The sequence below is a fragment of the Protopterus annectens genome, chromosome 6.part0 (assembly GCF_019279795.1).
Source record: "Protopterus annectens isolate FY-2018-M chromosome 6.part0, PAN1.0, whole genome shotgun sequence".
In the NCBI taxonomy this organism is placed as follows: Eukaryota; Metazoa; Chordata; order Ceratodontiformes; family Protopteridae; genus Protopterus; species Protopterus annectens.
In genome coordinates, this window is record NC_056737.1 from 664,327,920 (window position 1) to 664,352,574 (window position 24,655).

At 39.7% G+C, this 24,655-nt stretch overlaps 1 protein-coding gene across 1 annotated transcript in view; it reads right to left on the minus strand.

Annotated features, from left to right (window-relative positions):
* Positions 1 to 24,655, minus strand: part of LOC122803875 (kinesin-like protein KIF28P) — a 251,684-nt gene that overhangs the window by 106,305 nt on the left and 120,724 nt on the right. The window contains exon 6 of the mRNA XM_044073555.1: positions 11,327 to 11,481. Within this exon, the coding sequence (XP_043929490.1) occupies positions 11,327 to 11,481 (155 nt within the window). The remainder of the gene's footprint in view (positions 1 to 11,326; positions 11,482 to 24,655) is intronic.

A 24,655-nucleotide genomic window follows, 5' to 3' on the forward strand; every position in this document is an offset into this window, starting at 1 on the left:
ACTGCTTCAAAGAAGTCTATCAGGTTTAGGAGACATGCTCTGCCTTTTACAAACCCAAAATGGGTAGGGTCCAGAGTTTGGAGATTACCAATGTCATTGTTTATAAGTTCCATGATGATACATTCCATAGCCTTGCAGACCAAGCTCATCAGGCTAATGGGGTGGTAGTTCCTGGGGTCCGTGGTGACTCCCCTTTTGTGGAGTGGGATAACCATTGCTATACGCCATTCAGTGGGTACAAAGCCTGAAGTGAGGCTATGATTGAACATGGTACTTAGGTGGGGTTCCAGTTCGTTCTGAAGTTCATGTAGAACGCAGCCTGTAATGTTGTCAGATCCCATGGATGCTGTGTTCTTGGCTTTGGAGAGAGTGTTTTTTACCTGTGCAGCCGCGATTACAGGAACTTTGCATTTTTTCGGTATAAAGATGTCTCCCAAATACCTTCTGTTACCCTCCCAGCCTCATCTGCAGTTTTTTTTTCCTTTTGCATTGTAATAGCCATTGCTTTCCAAACTCCTGAAATGATCCACATGGTTTTAAACACAACATGCACTACATCCATTACTGGCATGCAGCTACGTGCCAATATATTAAATTATGCCACCTTCTTCTGCTGTCTTTGGTTAAAATGTTCTCTCTCCCTTTTTACTAAAACCTTTAAAAAAACTCTAAAGGATAAAGGACACTCTTGTTTCATAAACCTCTTGACCTTTGCATTTTTGGAAAGGGAATTAATGACCAGCCCTCATATATTAGAATCCCAGCACAATGCCTCACTCTGCTTCAAAAGCACTCTCATTCTGATAAAATCATGTCCTAAAATCAACATCTTCTTCAACAAACTTAAAATCTCAATATAAAAATATTACTTAAATCTTCCTGTACTGCCCAAACTGACTTAGTTCCATAAACTCCCCAACAGACACAAATGTCCATAGGTAAGTGCTAGGCTAACTGTCTTTGCATGGTATTTTAAGCCTAGTCAATTTCTACTCAAAAGTGAGAATAAAACCCTGTACTTTTGTGTCTTTGAGGTAGACACTTTAACCATTATGCCAACTTCCCAACACCAAAAAGTCAGATTCAAACCCTCTACCTTGTATCAGTGATAACCATTATGCTGATCCTTTATCCTATGTTCTTTTCTACTTTTCCTTTTAACAAATCCTCTTTGGCTTCTTCTCATCAGCTTTGGACTTATTCTTTCCAGAAATTTGTATGAATTCTTGCCAGTATCTTTTCATCCACATTAATAAGGGAGATTGGTCTGTATTATCCCTGGTCCAACCTCCTTTGGTCCTTCTTCAGTAAAACTAACAAAATCAGTCTAGTAAATGGTGCTAACAGTGAGAGCTTCCTCTGAACCTCACTAAGCATTTCGTTTAATGGTTTGCCAATTGTTTCTACCTTTTGTAGCATTTTATGTAAGCCCATGTCATCCCACTGCCTTCCCTGATTTCGTACCCTGATATCCTAAGCAGCTTCCCCCAAGATAATTTCTGCATTTAAAACTTCTCATCACCCCTTTGATAATTTTCCTACCTCTCCGCAACTTTCCTATTGATATCAGATTCGTGTTCCCCTCCTGATATTCAGGTTTCCTCATAAGACCCTGTTTGTCCAATCTCATCCTTGCTCATTTCCCTAACTGGTATAATTTTAGGTCTCCAGGCCAGTACTATTTCTGTCCCTTCCTCCTTAACTCATCAGAAATCCTGTTGTTGCATGGCCGATCCATTACTTACCATTGTGGAATCCATTGCTTCTACATGTGCTTTTAGTAGTTCTTGCCTCATTACTGTCAGTTCTCTCTCTGTTTCTCCTCCTCATACAATAGATGGATTGTTTTCCGCTGTTCTAGTAATCATTTCCTCATTATCTTAACTTTCTTATCTCCCCGTGCCATATACCCTTTATTGCCATCAAGCTCTCCCTCCATGCTGCCTTGACAACATCTACTGACTTCCTGTTTACATTTGAATGCCTGCATGGCTTTAGTTTCAAAGCCTTCACTTACTTCTGATCACTGTCCTCCCTCTACCTTACCTACTCCCCCCATTCCCACCATCTCCACCTAGGGTTGCCACCTTTTCAAATGGCCAAAGTGGGACATTTTCATGACACACATCAAATTTTACAGGCCGACACATACCCACGGTCAGTACAAAGGTTAGAACTTTACTTTTTTGCCTAAATGAAAGCTTATTCTTGTAGCAGTTTAGTTGCTTATTCTGTTTCTTGTAACATTTAGATATTTTCCATACAGAAATAACTATTTTATGCAACTATTACATGACATATGGGACATAATTATGTCCTACAGTCTCAGGACATTTGCCATTTTTAATACTTTTGGTCAGGACACAATTGCCCAAAGAGGGACTGTCCCTCGCAAAGTGGGACAGGTGGTAACCCTATCTCCACCCACTCTCTTATCCCGTTTCATTTGCACACTAGGCTCTCATATTAACTAGTGAATAACTCAGCAGGGATCTTTCCCATTACAATATCACTCACACTTAAAAGACCTGGTGTCTGTAGTTATCAGGACTTCTTATTTTCATCTTAAGAATATTGCCTGGATCCATTGACATATTCCATTACAGGAACTTGCAACCTCACAAAGGCTACTGCAAGTTGTCTTACAGCAGGTGTTTGGGATATAACCTGTAAGACCTGCAAACGTTGCAAAACTCTGTTGGGTGATTGTTGACTGGCCTATTGCATATGTGTCATATCACACCTCTGTTGAGAGTCACAAAAACGGGTGTGTATACCATGCAATCCAATAAAATCAATAACCAAAGCAATAAGTTCATGTAGACTCAGGAAATCTGAAACATTGAAATAAAGTGAACTAGACGAACTCCTAAAACAAAACATGCTTATTTAATCCAAAAAGGTTAAGCGCTTTCATCACAACTCGGGACTTCATCAGAACACATTTTACACAATACCCTTTGCTGAAATATATGCATCACCACCTCTGCTGAAAGATTTGCTTTCACTGCCAGCTGTTTCTGAGACCTACATGAGTGAGTCAGATGATGATTACTGACTTCCCAGCTACATCACATCTTCTAGGAATGTGTTGTTGAAAACTAAGAATTTGGTTAGAATGACTGGTAAAATATGTTTTGCTACATTTTTCTGGAATAAATTACCAGCTTTGTTATGGGTGTGCAACTCTGAGGTGAAATTCAGGTGGTTCCATAATGCCATTTTTTGTGCATCTTTTATTTACACAGAAGAATTTTACTTCAGTTTTTAATGCTTGTGAACTTTTTTAATGTAAGTATTTACTACCATCCTTACTGTACCAATTTACATTATATTTTCTGTTATACTAATTTAATAAGTTTGCTCTTTCAAATGAATGAATGAGTAATCTATCTGCAGCTGGGAAAATGTTGCAGATCTTAGCCACCTCGGAGATGATAATAAGAGCTCATTAAAGGGTAGAGGTGCTGAAAGAACACATACTTGTAGATGGGGTGTGAGGAAATTTAGCCGAGAAAAAAAAATAAGTGTTTTAATTTCATTAAAAAACATGTTGAACATTTTTCTTTGCTAGGTACAGTATACAGTTGGCTGACAGAATTATCTTGTTTTAACTCTGAAGTTATTACATTTCTTGTTCAAGACTATTATGGTTACATAAGAGCTGCAGTGTATAGTTTAACTTAATGGCATTGAAAAATTCTGGGAGAACAGTTTCATTAGTGGTGACTCCAAATGTACCATTTTAAACACATAAATCAGACTAGCTAGGTAATCACTGAATTTTGTATGATGCTGCAAAATCTGTAACTACGTGTTAACAGTGTGAACATAGTGGGGAATGAATAATGCTCAGGAGACTGTAATAATATACAACGTCCTTTAGTTGATGGTGCTAGAGGTTATTTTTACAAAATATGCACTCTTCTGATACCATGGCTATTATAGTTCACTATAGTATTCATTCATTGATCAAACACGTAGCCCACTGGAGAAATTGCAGTCTTAGTGCAGTGGACAAAGATTTTTTTTTTTCTATTGCTCTAATGTCCTCTCACACGCAATCTTTACATGTGACTCCCAGGGAGGTGTGTCCAGTGGTTTCACAGCACTGGCATGCCTTGCTGCAAATCTCTGTCTCACCAGATGTGACACTTCCTCTCTTTCTCTTTCAAGTAATACCAACATTGGACTCGTACCAGCAAAAATAACTCTTTCCCACCCACCTTTCCCTATAAAGAAACTAGCAGGCTTTGTCTGATATTGCTCATATTTCTTCTTGCTAAGGTGGTCATGCAACACCTGACATACTACTCAATCTCAGGCTATTACACAAGAATGAGAACAGATGTCCTATTATAATCATTCATTTTTGTGATATCATCTCATGCTTCAGCTATGCTTATGGAATGCAGTCAATCTCTCTGTCTGTCCTTTCAAACTCTGCAGCCATCTTTTTTTTTTTCATTCATGCAGTTAGACAATAATCTTTGGTAGTCCTTTTGTAGTCAAGTAAGATTTAAGCAACTAGCAACAACATTCACATTTTTTTAACTTTATTAGCACTAACTTTTAATTATGCAAAAATAAGTGCATCACAGGTTTCAACACCTGCACCACAACAGTTTATTTACTCCAGTTGCTACAGTGTAAATGTGACTCTATAGAATCTTTCTTAGAATAACTGAGGACTTCTATTTCTTAGGGACCTTATAAACTTTAATGTGGAGGATTATACTGTGAGATCTGTTAATAGTAATTTATTTTCTATTGACCTTATTCTATTTAGAGGTGAGGGAAGTCAAAGCCTTCTCTATGAAGCATTCCAAACTGGTCCGTATTACAATTGTGGGCAGGACTTCAGGCCATCTTAAAACACACATGCGCGCATGCACACACCTACACCCACATAAACACACACAACATGGAACACACAAATGACACAGACACACGTACACATGCAAAACATGGACACACACATATATGTACACACACACACACACACGTATACACACACACACACACACACACACACACACACACACACTTACACACACACACACACACACACACACACACACACACACACTCTCTCTCTCTCTCTCTCTCACACATGGACATGCACAGCTGCTGGCAATAAAAGATCATGTGTAAATTACTGGGCTACAATTTGATTTTAAAAAGACTATTTGCATTTCCATGCTTGCAAAAACTCTTATTGAAATTTGAAGTTTATTTGTAAAATAATTATTAAAACAAATTATCCTAATAAGCATCCTCCAAACATGAAAATGTAATGCATGTGCCCCACACCCATCCTGCATTAAGTATAAAATGCTGACAGAAATTCATTAGAACATTACTGGAACAAGTACTACTTAAGGTTAATTAGAATGTATAAATAGAACAGTTAGGTAAATATCAATCTATTCATTTAACAGTTTGGTAAAAAAAAAAGTCTACCACATATGATCAGATTGTTCAAATAGATAACCATCTGAATTATCTTGACCCACATTAGTGAATCCTATAATATGAAGATGATTTGCTGAAAATCTACAATTGCATATATTAGGTCCAAGATTGTCATTTTTGGAATAGTCCCTTTCTTCTGAGGTGCTGTAGACACTGAGCTGATATATATATATATATATATATATATATATATATATATATATATATATATATATATATATATATATATATATATATGTATACACAACTATTTGTAGCACCATCCTCACTAGCTCAATCTTATCCCACTTCAGACTCCCACCACTACGCTACAACACATCTCCCAGTACCTCCTTGGAATATGACAAAACCATTAACAAGCTCCTGAGACACATTGTCCAAATTGCCTCAAAGCTAGCCCTAAGTGGTGACATTCATCCTAACCCTGGCCCTATTACTGCACCCCAACCAAACACCAACCAAGCATCAATCATTCCTAATAGAGATATAGCAGAGATATTAAAACTTAATATAAATATAAGAAGCATAAACAACAAAATCCATGAACTCCATGCCAACATCTCTCTATACTCACCAGATATCACACTACTTATAGAGACATGGCTAAATTCCAACACCAACTGTAATGAAATACTTTCACCAGGTTGCAACATTATACATAATGACAGAAAAACAAAAGGGGTGGCGGTGTTGTCTTTCTCTTTAAAAAACACCTCTCCATAGAAACACTAGATGTCACAACCTTAGAAATTAAAAATACAGAAATAATATTTGCCAAATTCAACATCACCTGCAATAAACACATCTATATAATTGGTCTCTACCTGCCTCCAGATGATAATATCCCAAAACTAGAAAACATCCTACTTTGGTGTAGCAATAACTTACCCCAAGAGACACCCTTAATGGGTGATCTCAATATAGATTGGACAGACTGCAATTCTCCAAACCCCAAAAACTATATTGACCTATACGACTTCACACAACTAATCCAATCACCCACCCGAATTAATAAATCCACCAACAAGAACTCCACATTAGATTGGATACTAACAAACAGACCAACCATTTACTCCAACTCAGGTTGTCTGCCAGAGAGCCTCAGTGATCACCATCCCACTTATGCAATCAAGAACAAACCCAATTAAACAACCTATACTACTACAAATAAGAAACAAAAAGCAACTCAACCCCAACAAACTTGTAGAAATACTTAAAAGCTGCAATTGGACGCCATTAAAACATCTTCCACTACCTGAAGCCATTAATTACTTTAACACTACCTTCCTCTCCATCCTAAACTCTCAAGCACCCATTAGATACATACGTGTTAAATCTAACTATGCTCCTTGGCTAAAAAGAGAAACACTGAACCTTCTCAGACTTAGAGATAAGGCTTGGTCTACCTGGAGATCAGACAAATCCCAACCCTCATGACAAACTTATCAGGAACTTAGAAACAAAGCCAAAAAAACAAATTAAAATAGATAAAGTAAATTAGTACACCAAAATTCAAACCAGGCACCACATAAATCCACAAAAGTTCTGGTCCACTATAAACAATATCATACTACCTGGGAAAATAGGAACACCCCCCCCCCCACCACCACTACCAACAACACAGACAATGTTGCAACTCAATTTAACAAGTATTTTACAGAAACCATACTAGAACTATCCAAAACTCAAACTTCCTCAACAAACACACCCCCAGCCCCCACAACAAACACCACACCGCTATTCTCTCTGCAACCAGTAACAACTGACAATATCAAAAGACTGCTGCAAAAATTAAAACCCACCAAACTAGCTGCTAACAGTCTACCTGCTGAATACTTATGGATAACAGCAGAAGGTATAGCATACTCCATCTCATTAATAATCAATAGATCCATAACTGAACATCAGGTCCCTTCTAGCTGGAAAACCTCTTATATCATCCCACTACACAAAGGTGGCACATCAACCGAACTAAATAATTATAGACCAGTTGCAATACTGTCTCCTCTATCAAAGATTCTTGAAAGAGTAGTTCACAAGCAGGTTACTAACTACCTTCTTACTAACAATCTCGTAACTAATACCCAACATGGGTTCAGACCATACCATAGCACAACCACAGCACTAATGTCTTTCACTAACACTGTTATCTGCCACAGGACTACTACCAACTATGTCTCTTCTATCTTTCTAGACCTGTCAAAAGCTTTTGACATGGTATCACACACAAACCTACTAAATACCCTCACTGATCTTCACTTCTCAAACTCCACACTTGCATGATTCCAAGACTACCTCACAGGACGGCAACAAGCAGTCTCTTGGCAACAAACTCTATCACCCCTATTACCAGTAACTCTTGGAGTGCATCAAGGTTCTATCCTAGGTCCACTTCTATTCTTTATATTTACTAACAAACTCCATCTATACCGCTCATGCATCACTCATTCAATATGCAGATGACTCCACAGTGATATGTTCTGCACCTTCTCTACTGGATCTACAAACTCTAACTCAGAAAGTCTTTCATGACATAGAAACCTGGCTCACAAATGCTAACCTAGTATTAAACCCTAAGAAAACCAAATTAATGGTATTCCTCCCTAATAAGTCTTCTCCCCCCTCTAACACCTTCTTCATCTCCTCCATTAACAACACTATAATCACCCCATCACCACACACTAAACTGCTAGGAGTAGAAATCGACTGCAACCTTAAATTTGATATACACATCTCCCAAACAGTTAAAAAAGTGCATAAAAAGTTAAGCACTTTATACAGGAATAAACACTACTTTACCAAAGATAACAAAATAGTTATTGCCCAAACTCATTTGATATCCACCTTATTATACACAGCCCCCATACTAACTAACATCAGGAAATCTGAACTACAAAAACTCGAGTCCTGCTATAATAAAATAGCAAGATATGCTACAAATTCATCAACTAGGACACACCACTGCCTTTCACTCAAACTCAACTAGCTATAGTTTCCCATCTCCTACAGTATACACAATTAACAGTGGTCCACAAACTCCGCTCAAATCCTGAAAAATACCATCCTTACAAACCCTTCTTCAACCCTATAGTGCTAATAGAATACTACACTCCTCCAACAAGCAAAAATAAAAACCTACTTACCCAAAAACCAAGCAGGGGATTCTCTATTTGCTAAATACATAGGCAAAATCTGGAATGAACTGCCAGTCAACATTATCTCCATAACATCCCTACCTCTATTCAAAACTAACCTAAAACAACACCTCCTTACCAAATCACTCTGTCCATGTTCCACCATCATGTGAAATAAATCATCTCACTCTCAACTGTCTCCTTTACAAATCTCCCTGAATAATGAAACTCAGAAACTATAACTTCATAACTTAGCCAACATTCTAATAACCTACTTTACTCACCACTGCCTAAATCCTGTTAATACACACTTTGAGGCTACTTATACTGCTACCTCTTCACTCTCTTACTACCTATATCTTCTCATTCCTTCATAGAATGCCTCTAGTGCACTATTAGATTATGTATCACTTGTGAAAATAAGGCACTATATCTCACTGCACTACACTCCGGTGTGATCTCATCCTTTACTGATATAAATAACTCACAGTTAAGTTATGCAATGCATCCACTGCCAATTGTACATTGATATGTCTTGCCTACATATTCAGATGTTATTCATGTATGTATGTATATGCACTAACTGGAGCTTATCTCCCAGGGCCTCTGCTGAAAAAGGACATGTGTCCAGCCGGACTTTCTCAGTAAACAAATGTAAAATAAAGATATATATATATATATATATATATATATATATATATATATATATATATATATATATATATATCTATAGGAGAAGTGGGGACTTCCCACTGCAGAAAATGAGTTTAATGGAGAAGAGCTGTCTGATATTCACCCTCTTTCTGCAGTTTGAGTCTTTTTTCTGCATGTCAGAACTCAGCATTTTGAGTCCCAAGATTTCAGTAAGGAGTCTGTCATATACTATAACAGCATTTTGAACCCAGAACATTTGAAATTGCAGAAAAGATTTTCTTTTCAGACACTGCCACCAAAGCTTTACTTTCAGAACTGAATTTAACAATTTCTAAGGCTGTTGAGATTGTCTTGAGCTTGAAAACTGTAGAAAGTATGAAGAACTGTATATTTTTCTACACACGTTGAAGTAAAAGTTAATCATGTAAATGGCAAAACATTTTATCATCAGTGTAACAGTAAAATGTGTAAAATAAACATGTCGCAATAAAGTAATCACAAGGCAATAGCAAAATAATTATTTTCAGTGCAAAAATACTAAATGCATTTGGAAAGATGCAAATGTGTGCACAAGCAGCAGTCAATTGCCAATGTTTCTGATAAGTTTCAAAAAGAGAGAAAATCATTTATGCATTAATTATTACAATTGTTAAAAAGGTGAACCTGGAAAAAGATACAATTGCAGCAATATCTATTTTACCTCGATGAATGTTTCACTCGCTTAATAATGTTAAGAGCCTTGTTCGGAAACTAAGAACATTTACAAGTAACAGCATATCTTGTATTGATGAAATAATTGCTATGAAAAGGCAAAAAGAAGTGTGCTTGCCTTTAGTTGTAGTAATTGGTGAAAGATTTGCTTTGTGCTGGAGGAACTAGCTTAAAAATTACCATTAAAATGAAAGGAACTTAACTTTGTCAGTCAAAGCATGCTGTGTTAATTTAAATTAGTACATGGTGTGCTTGATTTGCATGACAAAGTATTTCCTGAAGAAATGGAAGCACTTTAAAGTGTTAAAGCTGCCATTTTAGTGAGACAAGATGTCATACCAAAGTTTTTCAATAATAGACAACTAGCATTTGGATGAATGAAAAAAAAATGGATCAAGTGTTGGAAAGGACAGACAGAGAATGGGTATGTGTGTGCCAATTGCATTGTCTTCTCCTCCTCCGCACTGCTGCTAGATATGATAGACAGGTGAGACCCAGGAAAAGCGTCCAGAGTTCAAGCAGTAGGTGGACATATATTTCAGTCAGACCCACGTGAGGTGAGGCCTGTTAATTTAAGTAGGTGGTAGGTGTTCAGTCATTCATGCTTCTTTGTCTAGGATCTGAAGAAGTAAACATACCCCCCTCCTGTTTTGCCTACTGCTGAAAGCCACCCAATTATTGAGATGGAATGCTTTTTGTAGATTGGATCATAGTAGATGATTATTTTTCCTTTTAGATCCTGGAGCAGACTGTAGGATCACCTCTATTGTTTTTGCATATGAGGTGCAGGATTTGATCCTTCCTGTGACAGTCTGATGCCAGTTAGATGCCAATGATAAGAGTAGATAGCTGATGCTTCAAACTGGGCATGGCTAATGAGATTTTTACAACATACCTGAATTTCTTTGTTGGGATGGGATCATTTTTATGAGTAAGGCCTTTCATATAAGATGGTGGTTATGATTGCTACAGTGATTAACTGATATAACAGACAGGTATTGGAAGTGCACCATTTTGTGTTTGCTGTTGAAGAGACAGGCTATGCTTTGAAGTCAATATAAGTATGCCTTGATAAAAAGACTTGAGTGGAGAAAACTATTCTACCCTACTAGTTTAGTGAGATTACGTGAAATGCACATAATTTATTTATATTTTTGATTCCGCATTGTGCCAAAATTTTAAATGTGAATGCACAAAAAGCAAATCCATAAAAATGGCTTAATTTAATCTTGATATTCATAGGTCAGCATAAATTGCATTGCTATATACTGTCTTGACAAACTAAATTGAAAATAAGATGCATTTAATGCTCAGAAACAGTCTTTCTGAGTAGAAGTACTTTAAGAACATACCTAATTACATTACCAAGTGTTGTTAAACTCAGATTAATAGCTCTTGCTTCAACAAAATGATCATTAGTGGTGTATGATGTTCGTTGTTTCTCACTGCCAGCCAGATCAACTAGGTCAATCTCAGAAACTTTTAGTGATAGTTCTTTTGTATGTACCTTGAACAAACAGAAAAACAACTTGAGCTTCATTAATAATTACACTGCTACTTTATCAGACACATAGATTAAGAGATGCACAGGCAAAGAAAGAGATCAAAAAAGTTTGGACTATTCAGGGCAACACTTGTACCAAGTCAAAACATTACCACTACCTCATGAAGAAAAAGTAAGCTTTACAATTCTTATAAAGAAGAAGAAAATAGGTTTACAATTTTATCAGTGCTAATACATCTGGCAGGCATCCTAAATTCACAATAAACTGGAAAAGCACATTTCAAGTTAATAGATGCAAATGTATGTTTATATCTATTTGAATATGAATTATGCCATTCAACAAAGCAAAGACTTTGACAATTAAACATATTATCATACAGGAAAATGAGAAACTCCTGAAATGCCTCTTACACAAAGATGTTGGTCTGGATTCCCCATCCATGATTTTTATGTGTTCAGCTGGTGGACTCTTTGACAAAGCAATCTTTCACTCTCATTCTTTCTTTCCTTCTCTGTCTCTCATATCCTTATTTTTTCTGGGTAGGAACACAATTTACAATAAAATGATTCATGGTCATTAAACAGCTTAACATCAAAACGATTAGCTGACTGTTCTATGACTCCTTGATGAAGGATCCTCATAAATCATTTGCTGGCTCTTATTAGACTTAGGGGTTGAAATGGAATGAATGGTGCTAGCATTTTTCTATTAACAGAAAATGTCCCTGTTGTATCTAAGTTTATATATTTTTACTTGTTATGTATTCCAAATCAGTACAGGTATATCATGAACATGTACAGCATTCTGTCTTAAAGAATGTCATATGCTGACCCCTAACAGAAGCTATGTATAATGGAGCATGCCAGACTGTGGCAGTGAAATTACTGAACATGCTTATGCACAAGAGTCAATGGATCAATCCCCAGTTCAGCAATTCTTAATAAAACATTCAGAAAGCTCTCCATGGACATTGAAGTGCATTTAAGTTTGTCAGTTTGCCATGGACCTCACAGGAATTCATATCTTATTTATTTATTTATTTTATTTTATTTAATTTACATTTGTTTACCGGGAGAGTCCGAATGGGCAAGAATCCCATTTTCAGCAGAAGCCCGGGGAGAAAAAGCTCCATACAGTACTAAGGTTAACAATACAGAAAACATCCACATAAAAATATACACGAAAAATTATACATAAGAAATTAGAGACTATATTTAAAAGGAAATAACTGTTATATCCATTAAGAAACAATTGTAAGTTCAAGTGAAAAACTCGAAGAATACACATAACAAGTAGCTGTAAAACAATACTTTGCATTAGCCGTAGTAGGTATTACATGCAAAATCTGAGCAGGAATAAGTATTTTTTATAATGCAAATGCAGCTTAGGCAGTATATGAGGTTTTAACATACAGCAACCTGGGTGAGGTAGTTTATGACTTTCTAACATACAGCAAACCTGTGAGATGATAATGCAATAGAAAAAGTTGAATAATAGTTCTGCCTTTAGAACAGGATATGTGAGTGCTGCATTTGAGTAGAGTAGGGTCATAGTTTTTAGAAAGGCATAAGATATATACTTACAATTTAATGCCAGCCATTCCAGATATGTGTTTGGCATATGTTTTATCCCTCACTATAAAGAGAAGTCATATACCCAGGCCTTACAGAAACTAATTATAATGCAACATAAAAGTTTGACACATTTTAATGGCTATGCAGGTCTGTTAGCCGTGCCTATTAATTCAGGGTTATATCTCTGAAATAACCTGAAATCTCCCAGAATGATGTTTTGATCAACATAGCAAAATATTCTGCTATAAACAATATTTAGTTCAACCCTTTAGGATAAAACATAGTAGAAGAGCTAAGTTTTAAGTTTCTGAATTCCAGTTCAGAATTCCATTTGTGTGTGAGTGTGTGTGTGTGTGTGTGTGTGTGTGTGTGTGTGTGTGTGTGTGTGTGTGTGTGTGTGTGTGTGTGTGTGTGTGTGTGTGCGTGTGTGTGAATATTTCAAATGTTTAAAAATCTCACTTTAGCAACAACTACATGTCACTTTTAGTTCTGAAGTCATAACAGCACATATATTAGTCTTGCCTCTATAGTTTTCAAAAATATATACACTATAATTTATTGTATGAGCATAACCAAATTTTGCTTGATGGCTATGGGTGAGTCAGACAGTTAGTCCAGAGGCCTAAATCTCAGTTAATAGGCTGTTTCCTGTTCCTGAGTGCAGGGTTTGATTTTTACCTTAATCTGTTTACAGTGTGACTGAACAAGTTACATAAGCAGACAGATGTTCATCGTGTTTCACTGCTGCAGTCATTACATTTGGGTAATCTGCTGGCAGGTTGCGCTCAGTCAGCCTGATTAACAAAGTCTTGGGTCCTGCATCAGTTGCTGTCCCTTCTTCCATGACGTCAGGTCATTAGGGGTATAAAACATGCAGCTGACGCCATTACATCAGTCTTTCTTGTCGCGCGGTGCCCGAAGCAGAAGCAGTTCGCAAGTGCCGATCAGCAGACTCCTGAAATTTTCGTTTTTGAGTTTCAGAACTGAAGTCTTCAACTAAAAGCTAAGTATCCCATTGGGGAAACTTTCTCTTGCTCCTTACCAATGTCAGTAAAAGTTAATAATTGTATTACTTGTGGGAAGCAAATACCTCATAAGGATTTTCATTTGTACTGTATTCCTCGCCTAGGCCCTGACCACGACATACTTCGCTGTCGATTTTGTGCTTTATTTAATCAGTGCACTATCCATCGTTGGCACATTTTTGCTTCTAAATATTTTGGTTCTCAATTTAATTATCCAGAAATGACGTTGGTTAGCCATCCGACTACCGGAATACCAAAACAATGCAAAGAAAAAGACAGAGACAGGCCGTTGAGGTCCAAAACTGCTGACAAAGCTTCTCCTAAGCCAGTCGCCAGTTCTCTGGTACTCAGTGAGGTGCTTTTGCAGCCCCTGATACCTGCTACTTCTGATTCACAGGCCTCTACTGAGACCCATTCAGAGTCCGGTATGCCGCAAAATGCTTTACATATGGAACCCACGGATGTCTCTTCCTTGGATGGGTCTGAAGCCTCTGAGCAGGCACCAGCTTCTGAGGGTGTATTCAGGCCTACAGACTTGCATATTAAACCAAAAATGATTTTGATTGCACCAGACTGGCCTCGCCAACACTCGTACCCACTCCTGCGCAGTGTGTCACACATTTCACCATGGCACTTGCCTCAGACACCTTACTTACTGTCTCAGCAGGAGAACCAAATTCTGCACCCTCAGCTCCAAACATTGAATATTGCAGCTTGGCTAATCACTTAAAACCCCCTTAGCATCCCTCAGCAAACCTGTGATGAATGTCATTTTGGAGGCGAGAAGACCTACTACTAGAAAATCTCATGCTGACAAATGGAAAATATTCTGTGCCTGGAATCAATCTCAAGGGATGAGCACAGCAGTGCCCAATTTACCTCAGATTTTGCAATACTTAACTGAGATGCTTCACAAGGGCCTGTCTTTTTCTTCCATAAAAATCCATGTCTCAGTCATTTCAGCTCATTATAACACAGAACCCCCCCCCCCCCTTCTCTCATCCTCTTCTAAAGCAGCATCTCAGAGGGGCCAAAAACTTGAGACCACCCAGGAGAGCTCCAACCCCTGCTTGGGACCATAACTTTGTATTGGAGAAACACACTTTACCTCCTTTCGAGCCAGCTGCTACTGCAGACTTAAAATTTCTTTCCTGGAAAACAGCCTTCCTTTTAGCAATCACTTCAGCTAGAAGGATATCTGAATTACAGGCCCTTATGGCAGTGGAGCCTTTCATCATCTTTCATGCGGACAGGGTGTCACTCAGGACCAATCCATCATTCATGCCCAAGGTGGTATCCAGTGTGGCTCTTAATTAGTCCATTCATTTGCCAACTTTCTTTCCCAATCCACAGAACAAGGGGGAGTGGATTCTGCATGCATTGGATGTACACAGACAACTTAGATCCTACTTGGACAGGAATAAATCTCGAAGAAAATCTGAACAACTGCTGGTAGCATTTGCTGTAGGGGCAGAGTGGAACCATTTCAAAGCAAACCATTTCTAAATGGATAAGCCATTGTATTCACTTCTGTTATAAGCACCATGGAAAACCTACCCCCCCCCAGGGGATCAGATCTCATTCCACCAGGGTTGCATCTACTTCAACAACCTTTCTCAGAGGTGTTCCTAACAGGGATATTCTAGAAGCTGCTACCTGGAGTTCAGTTCATACTTTCACCAAGCATTATCACTTACCAATTTTCTCTAAATCCAGAGCTGGCTTTGCCACTGCTGTTTTGCAGGGCCTTATAGCTGGTCCTAATGCTGTATAAATCCATCCTCCCAACCATAGCTTTGGGAATCTACCCAAATGTAATGACTGCAACAGTGAAACATGATGAACATAGTACAGATGTGTACACTTACCATAAATGTAGATGTCCGAGTGTATTCACTGTTGCAGTCCTGGTTACCTTCCCTCCAGCCCCCTGTTTTTCTCTTACTATACCTTTACTTTCTTTTACTATGCTTAAAAGCCTTTTTTGGTGTATTTGCTTTTGTTTGGAGGTATACTTCTGTGTTTTTAATTTTATATATATATATATATATATATATATATATATATATATATATATATATATATATTGGTCCTCATTTAGGGGACACCTGACATCTGGGGCAAGAAAAACTGATGTAATGGTGTCGGCTGCATGTTTTATACCCCTGACGACCTGACATCATGGAAGAAAGGTCAGCAACCGACGCAGGACCCAAGACTTTGTTAATCAGTCCAACTGAGGGCAACCTGCCAGCAGATTACCCAAATGTAATGACTGCAACAGTGAATACACTCGAACATCTACATTTATGGTAAGTGTACACAACTGTACTTTCTCCTGGGTCTCCCAAGAAATAATTTGCCCAGTAGACTTACTGAGTCAACAAATAGCCATGTGGCTAAAGCAACTGTATGTATGTGCTTAAGAGGCCATTTACATGCATCTTATGGGTTTTTACTACTTAAGGTTTAAGGTATTACACACAGAAGTTTTTAGCTTTGCTGGGACTTTCTTTTATTTTAGGTTCATAGGTTGGTACTAGGCTATTGGCCCTAGGGCCTATACAAGCCTAGCCATAATAATTCCCTGGATATTTCTTCCCACAATATTTACTTCCCTGGACCCCTGTCTAGCAAGGTGACTGACGTGATCCCTGGGGGGGAATTTCCTATCTCCCATTCAATCATCAAGGTTCCTTTTGAAGAGGACCAAGGAGGTGCTCTGCTTGACATGTATGGGCAGTCTATTCCAGAGTATGGGGAGTCTCTCGGTCAGGAACATATCCCTCCAGCATGTTTTGTTCATTGTGATGACAAGGTTTAGATCCCTGGAGCGTATGGTTCTGAGGGATTGGGATTTCTTTAAGTGGAGCATGTCCAACAGCTCAGTACTGTTACATGATAGAGCAAAATCCATAAAAGAGAAGACACCCTTGATCATTATTAGTAAAAAAAATACGAGCACTCATAAAATCATCCAAGGCCAACTTTGAGAGAAAAATTGCAATAGATTCAAAAGACAATCATAAGGCCTTCTTCAGCTATGTTAGAAGCCTGGGTGGAAACTCCCAGATATGTGCAGAATTAGTCCAAAATGATACAAAAATCACTGAACCCACAGACATTGCCAACATACTGGCAGACAGGTTCAGTGCAAACTTCACCCCCCTCTCCCTCCCAAAAGGAGAGATAACTATCCCAGCTGAGTGTAGCCTCCCAGACATCTCTAATGCGCAGGTGAAAGCTGCTCTCTCTAAAGCTAAAAACACAGCATCAATGGGACCGGATGGTGTCCCCGGCTGTGTGCTACACGAACTCAACGAGGAACTAAACCCGCATATAAGGCAGCTGTTTAATCTTAGCCTTACCACAGGATATGTGCCCAAGGAGTGGCATACGGCAACTGTGGTCCCACTCCACAAAGGCGGTACCTCTACGGACCCTGGAAATTACCGCCCTATAAGCTTAACAAGCCTGGTCTGCAAAGCTATGGAGAGGATCATAATGGAACTCATAAACAAAGACATAAAGGACTTGCAGACATTGGACCCGACCCAGTTTGGCTTTGTCAAGGGCAGATCATGCCTTTTGAACTTGGTCGACTTCTTCAAAACAGTCACCAAGGCCATTGATGAGGGAAAGGCAGTCCATACAGCCTACCTTGACCTTGCAAAAGCTTTCGACACAATACCCCACTCGGGTATTATAGAAAAACGTACCAGCTTAAATGTAAACCCATATGTCACAAGATGGGTTGCAAACTGGCTAAAGGACAGAACCCACAGGGTTAGAGTTGCTGGCGCCATGTCAGACTCCAAGCCGGTCACAAGTGCTGTCCCACAGGGCTCAGTCCTTGGCCCCCTGTTGTTCGGCATCTACTTCTCAGAAGTACAGGCAAACATAGGAGGACTATGGCTGACAAAGTTTGCAGATGACTGCAAACTGGGTGCCATAGTGGAAAGTACATCGGACACAGATATCCTTTAGAGGGGTCTCACGGAAACTGATAACTGGTGCCAGAGCCATGGCCTGAAGTTAAATGCCAAAAAATGTATAGTCATACCCTTCGGGAAAATCAAGGTAACCCCAAGCTACCATATAGGTGGCAATCCATTAAGCACAGAAGAGGTTATCAGGGACCTGGGGACCCAGGTTGACAGTGGCCTTTCTTTTGACACTCACATTGCTAAAGTGGTTCGAAAGACCTTCTACATTGCCCACCTGATCATGAAGGGATTCACATCCAGATCAAGTGAGGTCATTGTTCCCCTGTACTCTTCACTTATCAGACCAATGATCGAGTACAATGCCCCATTCGGGATGTATCTCACCTGACACCTGCAGCAATTGGAGAGACCCCAAAAGTTCCTCACCAAAAGGATAAAGGGACTCCAAAATCTGTCATATGCTGCCAGACTGAAGAAACTCCAGCTCTATTCAGTCGCATACCGCCTGCTCAGAGGTGACCTGTGCCTGACATACAAGGCCATGTCCAACACAGAACTAATGGACATGCTCCACCTCAAAAAATCCAAATCTACCAGATCCACTAGAGCAAGCGACTTAAACCTTAGCACGGATTTAAATAGGACATGCTGGAGGGATAGATTTGTCACCCAGAGACTCCCTATGCTGTGGAATAAAATCCCAGTCCATGTGAGGCAGAGCACCTCGCTGGCTCTATTCAAGAGAAATCTTGACCGGTGGATGGGAGATCGTAGGTTTACCCTGGGAATCATCTCTGTGTCACTGCTGGACAGAGGCACAACAAACTAATGGGCACAGTATTTTTTAACATAAGGGGTGGCGTAAGCCACAAAACTTTGGGCTAGGCTTATAAATGCCTTAGGGCAGACAGCCTAGTATAAACCTATGAACCTATGAACCTATGGCCTTGTACATTAAGCAGAGATTGCCTTTTGAGTAGACGATATGCCACAGAGTATAGCTGGAGTTTTTTTAGACGTTCAGCATATGGCATCTGCTTTAGGCCTGTTATTCTTTTAGTGAGGCATTTCTGTGGCCTTTCCAGCTGTTGCAGATGTCTTGTGAGGTACATACCAAAAGGGGCATTATACTCTTTAATGGGTATAATGAGGGATGAGTACAGTGGGACAATGACCTCCTTTTTTCTGGATGAAAAGCCCTTAATGATGAGGTGTGTCACACAGAAGGATTTCCTGACTGTTGTGGCAATGTGGTTATCAAAAGTGAGACCACTGTCCACCTGTGTCCCTAAGTCTGTCATCACACTTTCGATGTTTAGTGTACTGCCACCTATGTGGTAATTCATGGGTACATGTTTTTTTCCAAAGTGGATAACTATACATTTCTTGGCATTAAGCTTGAGCCCATGGCTCTGGCACCAGGCATCTGTTTCTGTAAGGCCCTTTAGTAGAATATCCACATCATTTGGGGATTCAATAATGGCTCCCAGTTTGCAGTCATCTGCAAACTTTATTAGCCAGAGTCCCTTAGTGTTGGCCTGTACTTCAGAGAAGTAGATGCCAAACAAGAGTGGTCCCAGGACTGAACCCTGAGGTACTCCACTTGTCACTTGTCTGGAGATGGATTTGGAGTCGGCTACTTTTACAGTCTAGGTTCTGTCAGTAAGCCAGTTAGCAACCCATCGAGTGACGTAGGGATTTATGCCCAGCTTAGTAAATTTATCTATGATTCCAGAGTGGGGGGTGGTGTCGAAGGCCTTGGCGAGGTCCAGATAGGCTGTGTGGTCTGCCCTATCTTTGTCCACAGATCTGGAGACTGATTCAAAGAAGTCAATCAGATTCAGGTGTCAAGATCGGCCCTTCACAAACCCAAACTGGGTGGGGTCCAGTGTTTGAAGGTTGCCAATGTCTTTGTTTATAAGTTCCATGATAATGCGTTCCATGCCCTTGCAGATCAGGCTTGTCAGACTGATGGGACGGTAGTTCCTGGGATCCAAGGTGGATCCCTCCTTGTGGAGTGGGATAACTGTAGCTGTGTGCCACTCAGTGGGCACGAAGCCTGAGGTGAGGCTATGATTAAACATGACACTTAGGTGAGGTGCCAGTTCATTTTGTAGTTCATGTAGTACACAGCCTGGGATGTCATCTGGTCCCATGGGTGCTGTATTCTTAGCTTTGGAGAGTGCAGTTTCTACCTGTGTGGCCATGATTACCGGAATTTGGCAATCTTTTGGTATTGAGATGGGGCCTTTAGGGGGTGAGGGAGGGGGTGAAGTTGGCACTAAATCAATCTGCCAGGATACTGGCAATATCCTTGGGATCAGTATATTAAATGCCATTCTGTTGTAGCTCAGAGAAGATCTGAGCATTGCCATTTAGATTCTTGACATAACTATAGAATGCCTTGTGGTTGTCTTTGGAATCTTTGGCAATTTTATTTTCGTAACTAGCTTTTGAGGATTTTATGAGGGATCTCAGCTTCTTACTGAGGCTGGTGAGGGAGTTTTTTGCATCCTGAGATTTTCCTCTTTTCTGCAACAGTTTCTTCCTTCTGTTGTATAGTTTGTTTATAGCAGGGGACCACCAGATTGGCTTTCTTTTTTTGGAGAAGAGCATCTTGGTTCTATTTGGGATGGCACAATTCCTGCACGAGTGGATGTGCTCGTACAGTGCCTCAGTGTAGGATTCTGCAGTCGAACTTTCAGATCCCGTCTGCATGGGTGTCATGACGTTTGTCACTTCTGACTTCAGTAGCATGAAATTGGCTTTGGAGAAGTTTTTTAATGATGTTTCCTTACTGGGGGGTGGGGGTGGGATGTGGATGTCAAGGATGATTTGCTTATGGTCAGACCTGACCAATGAGGGGGTGACCACTGGTGTGGAGCATCTATCTCCCATGTTGGTAATGACCAGGTCTAGGATATTGGAGCCCCTGGTAGGACAATGGATTCCAAGAAACATTGGGAAAAGGAGTTGGTACCCGAGTAGTTTTCCCAGTTAATGGCAGGGTAGTTGAAATGACTCAGTATTAGGGTGTTTGATTGCATCTTAATATTTCCCAGTATGTTTAGAAAGGTGTAGTGAGAATCTTGGGGCATGGTGGGGGATCTGTAGCAAGCTACAATTTGGATTGCAGTCTTACCTAGTGTTAGTTGCACCTGGAGAATTTCAGATGCATTGTGTTGGGCAACTAGCCTGGAGGTGTGAATATCATTGGTAAATATGGACACTCCTCCACCTTAGTGTTTCAGCCTTGGTTTTGTGGCCGAAAAGTGTGGTAAGAGTTGTAGCCTGATATTGCAGGGGTGCTATCTGGAGCCTTGAACCAGGTCTCAGTTACTGCACAGATATCGATGTTCTCCATTTTTAGGAGTGCCTCGAGAGAGTGCATTTTGAGGATTAGACTTCTATCATTGTGTAGCATTACCTTCAAATTTTGCATGCTTGTATCTGTTAAGGTGGTGGTTTTATCCTTTGAATGTGGTTTGTTTGTATGACCAATATACCCATTGGTTTGGATGTTGTTTGAGATATTTTGCAGTCACCCTAGTGTTATGGACATCAAGCTTTTTCAAGCTATGTGTTTCCAAAGTATGGCCAAATAATCTGCTCAGAAAAAAGGGAAATAACATGGTATGTCTCCTGCTAATGGGGTTTGCCCTTATTGGCTTGAATGCACCAGTAAATACTTAAAATATGGAACTAAAAAGTTGTGGACCTTTAGAAGCCATGGAGCTGAAACAGTGGTATGTCCATAAGGACTCATTTGTATATATCTTAAAGACTACACTGTAGGAGTTTTAAGGTATTATGTAGTGAAAACTTTAGCTTTTCTGGGTCTTGTATTTTTCACTAAACAATTTATCTGTGCGACCTTTATATCCTTTGGTTAAGATAAAAAAATAATGCCAGAGCATTTCATCAGACTACTTTATCAGATAACATACAACTTTAGAAATTCATAATTGCAAAATACTACCAATGTTTCATTAATATAGTTATACTATTTTGCAGAAACTCGGTATACACTCAGAAATGTGTATAGGGGTTCAAAAAATTATCGCAGTTCACCCAGCAAAATAAATGAATCACATATACTTTTACTAAAAACATACATTTGGGAAATGATTTAACATGGATGTCAATATAATGAAAATAGTTTTGAGGAAATATTGGATGATGTATTTTTTTAAACATACTTTATATAACTAGACATTATTGAACTTAAAGGAATGTCATATTCACAATAGTGGAATAATTTGTTGACCAACATAAAGTTATGGTTCTATTTTGGTAGAAAGACATTGGGCCAGATTCAATAAAGTCTACACTAAGTGTGCACACTATGTATTCAGGAACATTATCACAATTTTTGCTCTTTCTAGTCACTCAAAAAAATTACACTAACTGTACATGTAGTCTACACTTTGTGGTAACATTTATCAATCCTTGTCAATATTTAAGAACATCAGTAAGAAAACTAAAATTAGGAGAAAGAAGGTGTGAGTTATATCTGTGTTGCCTCTTCACCCAGAACAGTGTACACTTAGTGTGCACTTACTATAGACGTTATTGACTCCTGGAAATGTATTATTATTATTATTATTATTATTATTATTATTATTATTATCATCATCATTATTATTTCTGCTATCATTTTCTGATACTCAATGGGCTGGATTCACGAAAGCTTGCACGGAGTGCAAGAAGAGTGTAGGAGCTCACGCCAGCAATATGTCTGCCATGCGATCCAGTTACAGCCGGCAGGGGCATGCACAAGAGCTGCTAAAGCTACTCTTGCATGGACAGCATCATGGTATGAAAATTACCTCATTTGCTGGTGAAAGCCATGCAAATGAGGTAAATTTGCAATCCAGGAAACACTAACCTGTCCGTGGAAGATTAGTGTTAGCTGCAGAAATGTACTCCGTTGGTAACGGAGTACCGTTCTGCAAATAGCTAAACGGAGCTATGACAGCTCCAAATAAAGGATGCATACAGTTGAGGAAGCATGCCAATGGCCAAATATAAGGCCATTGGCATTTATAAATGTTTAAAAATATAAAAATGTTACTTTTTTTCCCCCCGATCTCTGATGTTTAAGCATAGCGCAGCACCGCGCAAACGTCCGGCACATATAAAAACAAGAAAATAATTTAAAAAAAGCCAAAAATAGGCATTTTCACTAAAAAGCTTATTATGCCATGCAGGTGAATGGCAGGCTGAAGACAACATGGCCACTGAGTAGTGGTTGCTAAGGGGGGGGAAGCTCAGTGTGAGAGATGTAACCATGCATTAGTAGGCAATCCTATGCAAATGAGGATAAGGATAGTGAATCCCAATTTTCCCCAGCATGTGAGCCATGTCCCAAGAGTGTAAGAGTAGGAGTAGGTGAGTAGTAGAGTAGAATATAGGTGACATCATGAGAGGGTGTGTCAGACAGGCTGTAAGCTAATTGTAGCACAGGGGCTTATGTTTGCTTTGAGTTGCTCAGGATTGCAAGAGGCGTGCCTACAGTTGTCCTGTTTGAAAACCTCAAACCAAAGGTGCACAATGTTAAAAAATAGAAAACTCTTTGCAAACATGCACACAGTGTGTGCGCGCATGTGTGGTCATTTGCACTTGTTTGCACGGTGCTTCCCCCGGGTGGAAACAGAAAGGCAAAAGGAAGGAAAAGAAGCAGTAGGAAGTTAACCAAGGAGAACTAGCAGAGCTGCCAGGTGAAATATATCAGAATCAGCCAATTACACAGGCAGAAGACTAGCCAAGCCCTGGACTTTAAACTCTGCAAACAGCATCCCCCTCTGTTTTTTCCCAAGAACTCTGCAACACTGCAGTATACAAAGAGGGAAAGCTTAAAAAGCTTATGTCAGACAAAATGTTAGGGGCTGTTCTTGCTATTATAAACCAACATGTGCAAGGTGCTGAGGGTGGTGATGTTGTGAATGCTGCTGCGCAACCCACAGTGAGGAGACGGAGAAGAGTGTACAGACCCAGGGTAACCTACCAGGGGCTACATGAGCTGGAGATAGTGGAGCGCTATAGGGTGGACAGAGACCTCCTACAGCAAATTATTGAGCTGTGCCAGCCATGCCTCACACACAGAACCAACAGAGGGGAGCCCATCCCAGTGGATACCAAGGTAATGTGCTGGCCTAAGAATACTAGCTACAGGTACCTTCCAAAGACCAACTGGTGATATGATGAGGATTTCACAGGCATCAGCATCCAGGGTACTCCACCAGTTCCTGGATGCCATGTCAGCACATGTCGGTGACCACATATATTTCCCCAATTTCGGTGAGGCATTGGTCAGCAATATGTGTCTTTTCCATCAAATAGCAGAATACCCTGAGGTAGTGGGTGCAATAGATTGCATGCACAAAGCACCACCCGGTGAGCAGGGTAGGGTCTACATCAACCGCAAGGGCTTCCCCTCCATCAACTGCCTAGTTGTGTACGATGCCCAGGACATAATAATGAATGTGTGTGCTGGCTGCCCTGGAAGCTATCACGATTCCCACATCTGGCATCTGATGCAACTGTACCAGAGATTTGCCAATGGGGACATCCCTGATGGTCACCTAGTGGGGCATGCTGCATATGCACTGGAGCCGTGGCTGATAACAC